Here is a 9,168-nt window from a genome sequence, read left to right as displayed (position 1 = left end):
TCCTCCAACGACCATCAATCTCAACAAGTAGCTAGTATTTTCTTCTGTTGAAAGTCAGAGCTGGGAGAAAGGCTTTCAAAATCTCCCTTTTAGACCAGGAACCTATTACCTTCCGGAGTTTTTCAGGGAGTGGAGCAATGTGCAGTCAGGGGATTGAAGACCAACTGGGGTAAAGATATGAAGTCAGGAAGTGAGAGAGGAAGCGAAAGTGTCCTGCTTGTTGGCTTCTTCCAGGTCTCACTCCCCTTTACCAGGAGGGCCATTAGGGAAAACTGGATAAAGCATGTACAACATCCATATGAATAAAGCTCTTTGTTCCAGAGAACTGCCTCCTCTTTTATTCCCCCTTTTTCCGTATTTGTTCATTTCAAAAGATTGCTCAATGGGTCTCTTGTTCCTCCAAAATGTCCCGGGCAAATAATGCAAGCTTGTCTCGTCACACAAGTCACTAAATGAAGCCTTGTGCGTCTCCAGTGACACACTGTAAATATAAAGTGGCATTAATGAGGGATATTTTATCAAAGCTATCACAGACAAGTGCAAGTCCCTCCTGTGGCTATTCATTTTGATGCAAGGAAAGGAAACAAAAGCAGGGCGGTACTTTTGTAAAGTCCTTATCCCAGATATTCAAGCCCCAACAAGCCACAGCAAGTAAAACTCAGCCCCATACTTCCCAGCACCACGACAAACCCCCACCCATCAGCCATCCTCTGAAATGCTGAAAAAGGCAGGAGAGTGACCGACCATTGGTACACTCAGAATGGGAAACATCGTGCATGCACCTAAAACGTAACAGGCATGATTTACACTGGAGTAATCGTAGAAAGCCCTATTTTAGCTGCATTTCATTAACATCAATTTCATCCAAACATCACAGGAGGGCTGGGAGAGTTTCTCCAGGGGATGGATGGCTTCAGTTACAGTAGACAGAACCACGACCCAATGCACAATTGCCTAGATGGCTATCCCAACGAGGATGTAAATGAAACAAGCCTAACGAAGTTAAAGGCAGCTCCAACAGGTTTCTCTAACCCTGGGAGTGGGAACTGGAGGCCTCTGAGAAAGCTTAAATTAGGACTGAGGAAGAAAAGTCCCTCAGTGCCCACCTGAAATCTACTCTGGTGGCGCAGGACCTGGAGCTAGACCAAGACCCCTTCTCAGACTGATAACACAAAAAAAAAAAAAAAAAAAAAAAAAAACCCATTAAAAGAAAAAAGATTTAAAGAAAATCTCACCCCCTCACTACAAATCAAACCCAATTACAGTCTAATTTGAACACAATCTGATAACCAGCATACAAACAGGGATGTATACAAGAGCGAGAAGCTGCTTCCATGGTAACTAGCAACAGAATTTTCTTGTAGCTTTGACATGCACGGTTGAGTTCCAGACCGCTCCTTTCTAAGTCAGCATATATTCCTCGCTGGGAAGGCAACTTCTTACCACGAGATAGTTACAAATATAGTACTGTTGCTACTACTCCGTGCCTTCAACGAGCAGGGTTGAAAGAGGAGGCATAATCTAATCCTACTCTGCTGCCAAGCAGCATTGCACGGCTCCCATTTTTAGTAGAAAGGCAATATCCCCGACTAGTGCTTTCCCCGACCCCCGCCTTTTTTTTTTTTTTTTTTTTTTTTTTTTTTCCCCTGCAGCCAATACAAGTCTATTGTTGCCTCTATTATGCGCCAGTTACCGAATCTTTACTCACGCTCACGTTTAACTGACACTGGCGCTTTTTACAATGCAGCAGCAGCACGAGGGATCTCTTTCAGAAACATTTTATTGAACCCATCCAGTCAGAGACATCACCCGAAATGAAGTTGTAACCACACCGGCATCCGCTGAACCCAATTATCTCGTAACTCATAAATTAAGAATTCACAGAGGAAAAACACATAAACAACATCCGGAGACAGACCGTGGAAGAAAAAATCCTCAGCTCTGGAACCGAGGCTGCTGCCAGATTCCCACCCTTATACGTCCCCAGCATGTTCCCCAAACCAAGCTCCCTTGCAAGCCTGGTTTTTGGGGAAGCAACCCAGCATTCCCCAAATCCAAAGCTAGCACCCCCAGACATCCCCATTTTCTACAGCGTGTCTCCTGCGGTGTTTACGTAACTGTGTGTCCTCTAGCGTGTAAACAAAAGACACAGCCCAAGCGGAGAGGCGCCCCGAGAGCGGTACCGTGGCCCCAGCGCTGAGCCCGCCCGGGCCGGGGGCTCTGCAGGTGGGGGCTGAGCTCTCGCTGTCCTCCGCCACTTGTTGCTCGCGGGTCCTGCAGCTCCCGAGCTGCAAGGAGGGGCTTTGCAGGCGCCGAGCGCTGCTGCATTCCCTCCTGCACCTCCCCCCGCCTTCATCGCGGCCCCATGCCTCCTTGTTTCGGCTTCCCGCCCGGCGCCCGCTGCAGGCGGCCAGGATGCTGGGGACGCCGCGCAACCACTGAGCTTGGCGGTGGCGGGAACGGGAAGCAGGGTGCAGCACCGCCGGCCTCTCCGCTGGGGAAGAGCTCTGGCTCCCTTTTGTTAGCAAAAGCAAACACTGCCCTCTTCTTTCCCGACCGTGCCAACGCGCCGGGCACACGGGCAGCCACACAGCGTGCTCCTGCCGAGTGCTCAGCGTCTTCGGGGAAGGCGCCGGGCGTGCAGAGCCGCCCCTGGGCAAATTCCCAAGACAGCTCTGCACACAGGTGGCGCCTGGAGGCCCGCAGGGTGCCCGCCTGGCCGCAGAGGCCGCGAAAGCTCCCTCCACCACCCCCGGACTGCCGAAAGGATGGGCAGCCTGGAAATTCGGTGTCCCCATTCGCGGCAGAGGACGCCGTGGGGTAGGCAGGCTACGGGCTCCCAGCTCCTTCCCGCAGAAGCAGCAACAGCAACCGCCCTCCGCGGGGCCGGGCCCGAGGAACTTTCCCGGCCTGGAGCGGGGCCAAGGAGACCCGCAGCCAGGCGAAGGGGGCGGAGGGCCGGCGGTCCGGCCAAAGGGAACACTAAGGGCGCGCAGTTCTGGAGACAGAGGAGAAAGGCAGAGCGCGGGGAGAGCAGGAGCGACCAGACAAGTCTGGGGATGTCCTGTGGACCAGTGAGGAATCACGCTGGAGGCGGCTGCTAGTCAGCCATGGGGAGGCTTCGGGGATAGAGAATTGGGGGACCCGCTGGTGAGGTGGTGGTGAATGGGCAGCCCTGGGAGACGCGAGGAACTGCAACTTACAGGGACAACAGCGAGTTTGGGAGGGTCCGAACGGTTCTGAGGGTGCCTTCGATCTATTCCCTACCCCATATTCTCTAGCACCCAGATCCCCCATTCTCACTCCACTCCACTCCGCGCTAAGCCGGAGAGAAAAGGTGTGGGTGCAGCCATCCCTAAGGGCTCTAATTCACACCCATCTGGGCAAGGGAAAAGAGAATTACCGATTCCCTCAGTTCCTTCCATCTCAGCCCTGAGTTTCCTCTCCACACTCTCAGCTTCGGATTTAGGAAGTGGGGGAAGGTTGTCATGGAAACGTTTCCCCCCTCCATGTCTACCGCCACTGGGGTGCCTTAGGAGATTTAGGGGGCCAACGAGTCGGTGCCCACACCTACCTGTGGCGATCAGTGCCGCGGCAGAGAGAAGCAAGAGCAGAAGCCGGAGCCGGAGCCCGGGAGGCGCCGCCGCCGCCGCCACCGCCGCCGCTGCCGCCGCCGCCGCACACTGGGATCCGCTCGGCAGCACAGCACTCGCCATGTCGGGCACCTGCCTCAGACTGGCGGCGGTGGCTTCCTCCGGAGCCCGAGCGGACAACTAATGAGATGCTAATGACATGCACTTGAGGCGGGGTCGGAACCGACCAATCACAGCGCCGCGAGCCCAACCCGGCTCTCCGAGGACTCGCCCCCTCCCCCACCCCGCCCCCTGGCGCTGGCGTGCGGCAGCGCGCCCGCGCCACCTAGGGGAGGGGCCAAGGGGAGGGGCGAATGCAAATATGTTTATGTTAAAATTCGTTTTCGCTTTCCCGGGATCCAGGAAAAAGTGTTCTCCCGGGCCCCTGGCGCGTGGGGGCTCAGGCTCAAAGGGGGCGGGTCTAGCTTCCCGTACACCTTTACTAGGAATGTTTATAGTAGTCGCTATATCAGACCAACCACTGGAGAATCTCCCTTGGAGGTTCCCCTGCCCGGTACACGGAGTACATCTGTCCTGGAAACCAGACGTTGCAAATTTCCGTCACTCACCTTGCACTTAAGGAATAGATCTTTGGGAAACAGGGGCTGTTCGAGAGTGGAGAGGGAGCGTGCAGGTCCCCGGATTGACAAAACAATCTGGGAGAAGTGCATGCGTGCTTTGCAAATCCGGCGGAGCGGGAGAGTCTGTTCAACAACCTAGCGGTAGACTTGGGCATAGTTGGGAGAAAGGAGCCTGAGTAGGGCTGTGAGATTTTCGAGTCGGTGTCGTTGTGGTAGATTCTCAGGAAAGGTAGCTCGAGGAGGGTGGGCTCAGGCTCCTCAGCTTGCTGAAGGTTTCCTTCCTGGCTTTAATATATGTGTGTATTTGCTATATGTGACCATATATAACATTAAATATTTAAGATTACACACTCAACAACAACAAAAAAACCTGTCAAGGCTTCAGGGTGGAGTGTGGGGACGAGGGATGGCGGGGTGTTAAGATAAGGTCTGCAATCTTCTTCCTTCAGGGCTCAAACCCACTCCCCCCTCCTCTACGCCCCCAGTCCCTCCTAAAGCATCTGGGGACCAACAGGTGCTCTGAGCTTCCGGTGTCTCTGGAAGAGGCTCTCCCAGCTGAAGAGACTCTCTTTCGATGCGCTCACCACCCTCCCTGAAACTGCCTTTGCTTTCTTTTGAATCAGGCAGCCGGCTCTCTTGTCTGCTTTTTAATTACTTATTTTCTTCCCCTCTAGAAGATCGTGTGCGCTCTGACCCTCTGCTGCTCAAGCATCAAATTGAAGGACGAGCCATATTAAGTGTAAAGGTTTATAATAATTTAAGTATTCATAGAATGCAGAACAATAAGATGTAGGAAATACAATTTGCATAATAAATATCAATATCACAACAACTAAAACAAACCATGACAAATTATCTGTGGCTAAATGACCAAGAGAGTACTGAATGTAAATTGCTAAGTCTGAGCTTAGTCTAGGGAAGCTGCACCAGATGACTTGGTTGGGCTCTCTATCCTCATCTGGCTAAAAAAGAAAATAATAACGAATGAATGAATGAATGAATGAATGAATGAAAAAAGTTACCTATCAAAAAGGAAGTCAAGATCTGCCAACCTACCAAATGAATTACATTTAAAAACAGCCTTGTATTATCCATTATGCATAAACTAATTTCAAGACTGCCCTGTCTTCACTGCCTGAGATATTCTGCTCCATAATTATAGGCCCCAATGCAAGAAATGCAGGCAGTCCTCCAGAAGTGGAAAAAGCTCCAGCAGGCAAACCACTACATGAAATAGGAAACCATCACCACGTAGTCACCAGTATAATGTCCAGTCTACAACATCCTACTTATCCTTATCGCCTCTGGAAATAGAGCTACCTGGATCAGAACAAAGGCCAAGCAAAGTCCCAACAAAATCAAGATAAACAATTTGAGCCACATAAATTCTGAAAGTGATGAGTAAACTATAAAGTAATGTCCTATATTTCAGGAACTGTACCACCCTAGCACAGAGCCTAGCACATAATAATATTAATATTTGTTATTGTTACTACTTTTGCATTTATTGAGTTCTTATTAAGTATTTTGCATGCATCTCATTTAACCTTTAGAACAATCCCATGGTACATACTATTTGTCACCCATTTCATATTTTTTAAACATAATTAGAAAGATTAAGTCATTTCTCAAGGTCAAAGTTTCTAAGGTGCAGGCAGAGCTTATGCAACTAACCACTATGCTATACTGTGCCTCAACACATATTTGTTAAGTGAATGAATAAATTTCACATTATAATTCATGAATAATAACCATAGGATAGCTGCATTTTTAACATAAGGTAAAAATATGCCAGCAGCTCAGAAACATTTTTTTAAATAACAAGACTGCATTACTCCTAAGGAAAAGCATTCTTCATGAAGCTGAATCTCCAAGAGAATCTAGTCAGGCCCCAGTCCTCCCACACTAGGAACACAGTATGGGGACATTGGAAGATGTGGAGTGTTTTCATCTCCCTTCATTCTCTTGGCACATCAAATGAACACCTACTCAAATTTCCAGTTGGCAAAGAACAACATGGGACATTTCAGTAAGAAATGCTAATGCTGTATGACTTACTTCACCAGAGGAATGCAAATAGCTTTAGAAATTTTCACCAAAAAATGCCACCTGTGCCATAAGTTAAAGAAACTTGCGCATCTAAATTCCCAGGTCATGGGACATCTTTAGCACTGGGTCTACATGGAAAGAAACAGAGCTGAACATTTAGGATTAAGCTGTCACTACCCTATGCACTAGCCACACTTCTCTCCCACCCCCAGCTCTTTCACACTAAAGATCTCGCCAAGTGATTTAACATATGGAACATGTGAAGAACGTATCAAATCCCCACAGCCGCTAAATGCAAGTTATGACTACTCTGGCTTTCTCATAGTAAAGCTCGTCATTTTCTGTTTCGTGGACTAGAACTCCTCGCCAACTGCAAGTTCCAACATTTTTCCCCTTGCTACATGGATTTAACCAATTTTGAAAACCAGATGGTGTTTTTGCCATTTATAACTGATAATCAATTGTTTTGTGAATTTAATTTTTCAAGAAAGAACTGAAATACTTATCAGAATTACAATCTGGGTGCTACTTGTGTTAGGATAAAGTTGCCAGAAGCACCAAGAGCCCAGTTCTTTTTTTCTTTCCTGAGAAAATTTTAAAGAGTGAAAGGAAGAGGGACCCTATATTGTTTGCCTTCAGTAACACCACTGAGAAATATGGATAAACATACATGAAAAATAAGCACAAAGGGAGATTTATGTTTTGGGGAATATATCAGAGATAATCAGTGAGAACTAGTAACATTTTGCTTTTAAAATGCTAATTAGTTGAGTATCCATGTATGAAAACAATAAAGACAAATTTTTAGAGAAAAGAAAACACTATTTGGAGTCAGCATTTGCCCTGCTACTGGATTGAGTACCCATAGGAAAGCAGTTTAATCAGTTTATGAACTGAATATTTCACCCCCAAATTCATGTATTGAAGTCCTAACCCCTATATGATGATATTTGAAGGTGAGACCTTTGGGAGGTAATTAGGTTTAGATGTGGCATGATGATGAGGCCTCTATGATGTGATTAATGCCCTAGAAAGAGGCGCCAAAGCCCTCTCTCTCTAGGCACTAAAGAAAGGCCATGTGAGTACGCAACTAGAAGGCAGCCTTCTGAAAGCCAGAAGAGGGCTCTCATCGGAACCCAACCTTGCTGGCACCCTACCCTCAGACTTCCAGCCTCCAGAACTGTGAGAAAATAAATGTCTGTTATTTAAGCCACCCAGTCTATGGTATTTTGTTATAGCATCCTGAGCTGACTAAAATAATCCGTAAGCCTCAGCTTCCATTGTCAAAATGGGTATTAAAATTATAATAAATGTCAGCTTTTTATAGAAAGTCTTCCATAAAGTAAAAGAAGTTAGTAGTGTGTTAGAATATTGGACTGGATAGACTCTTGGTCTGTCTAGTAGACAGCTCATCTATACTTAGATTAAGACTAAGCAACTCATCTTTGGGGGAAACAATCTATGAATCTTTATGAGATATAAAGCCAGCTAAATCCATATTCCTAATTGAGTAACTAAACATTTCACCTATAGGTTTTCTCTTCTAAAATCATAGAGTTGATAGTAAACTCTTAAATATCAAGAGTTAAAAATCAATTCTAAGGAAAGGGAGTACTGAAGTAGGTTGCAGAAACAACACATAAACTGGGTTAAGGAGCAGCCCCAATGCCCATGGAAGAGAAACTTACTGTAGGGACCCTAGTCATAGTTTGTTCCAATCAGATATCTAAGAATATATCCAAGTATACATGGCTGATCCAAATATATATTCAACAAAAAGAAATTATAGAGCACCCCAATGGAACTGTTAAGTTCTGAGAATATAAAGATGAATGAGAGACTTTGCCTATGAAAGAGACACTATCAGGTAACTCAGAGTATAGTCAGAGAGACAGACATATACCAAATTATTACATGTGATAAAGGTTTTTTAATATGTGCACACAAGTTTATGTGAGCAGAGAAAGGGGGCACCCAACTGTACCCAAGAGGCAGGTGTGAATGTCTGTGTATGAGGAAAAACTTCACACGGGAGAATGTTTACGAGCTGAGTCTTGGCAGTTTAACAAGACTCCACAAGGTAGACAGGGATAGAAATAGAAGATATGACTATAGGGAAGTCATTTATAAGGCACGAAAGCTTAGGAAAACATGTTGTATTTGGGGGAATAACAAATAGAATGGCTGGATCACAGGCTACCAGACAGCAAGTGGCAAGAGAAGAAGCTGAGGAAAATATGCAGGAGCCAGAGAATGCTTCAATGGACAATTTAAGTCATTTCTTCAATTAAAATAATTAATTAATTTTAAATAAATAAATAATTCTTTATTAAAAAAAGATGTTTCAATTAGTGATTGTATGTAATGGGAACCCAGTAAACCAGTGGAATTTCATGGTCAGATTTACATTCTAGGAAGATTATTCCAGTGATATCATGGTAGAAGTCTTAAAATGAATTCTAGATTTGACTTTCAGCATTTGAGTAGATGTTGGTATCATTCACCCAAGACAAGTATAGGGATATGGAACATGTCCATTTGATTGTTTATTGTTTGTGTGGCGGTGGGGGTAATGGGCAATGAGAAGAAGATTAATATTTCACTTTGGGACAAGTTGGCTTTGGGGTGTCTATGAAATATTTAGCCAGGCAATAAATCATCTGAAATGCTGGTTTAGAACTCAGAAGACTGACTAAGCTGGGAGTCAAGAGCGTGTAGGCAGAAGTTGAAGCCATAGACTTGGGCAGGGGCACAGAACAGGGAGGTGATCGCCTAGAGAGAGTATATGGAAGAAGTCTTTAAAAATAAGGCAGGAGTACCACTATAATGAACATCAATCATTTAAGGAGTGGATGGAGCTTGAGAAGGATAAAGAACAAAAAGAGAACTAAACAAGGAAGAGGTGG

The 9,168-nt window shown here is 46.1% G+C and overlaps 1 protein-coding gene across 2 annotated transcripts in view; it reads right to left on the bottom strand.

Moving 5' to 3' along the window:
- CADM1 (cell adhesion molecule 1) overlaps positions 1-3,845 on the bottom strand; it is a 320,221-nt gene extending 316,376 nt beyond the window's left edge. For both annotated transcript variants that reach the window (XM_006912791.3, XM_015590134.2), the window contains exon 1: positions 3,575-3,845. In XM_006912791.3, the coding sequence (XP_006912853.1) occupies positions 3,575-3,716 (142 nt within the window). In that variant the 5' untranslated portion in view covers positions 3,717-3,845. The remainder of the gene's footprint in view (positions 1-3,574) is intronic.
- Positions 3,846-9,168: the final 5,323 nt, after the last annotated feature.

Source organism: Pteropus alecto, unplaced genomic scaffold, assembly GCF_000325575.1.
Source record: "Pteropus alecto unplaced genomic scaffold, ASM32557v1 scaffold224, whole genome shotgun sequence".
Classification (NCBI taxonomy): Eukaryota; Metazoa; Chordata; class Mammalia; order Chiroptera; family Pteropodidae; genus Pteropus; species Pteropus alecto.
Note: the sequence above shows the minus strand (reverse complement) of the source record. Positions and strands in the feature narration are given on the sequence as shown.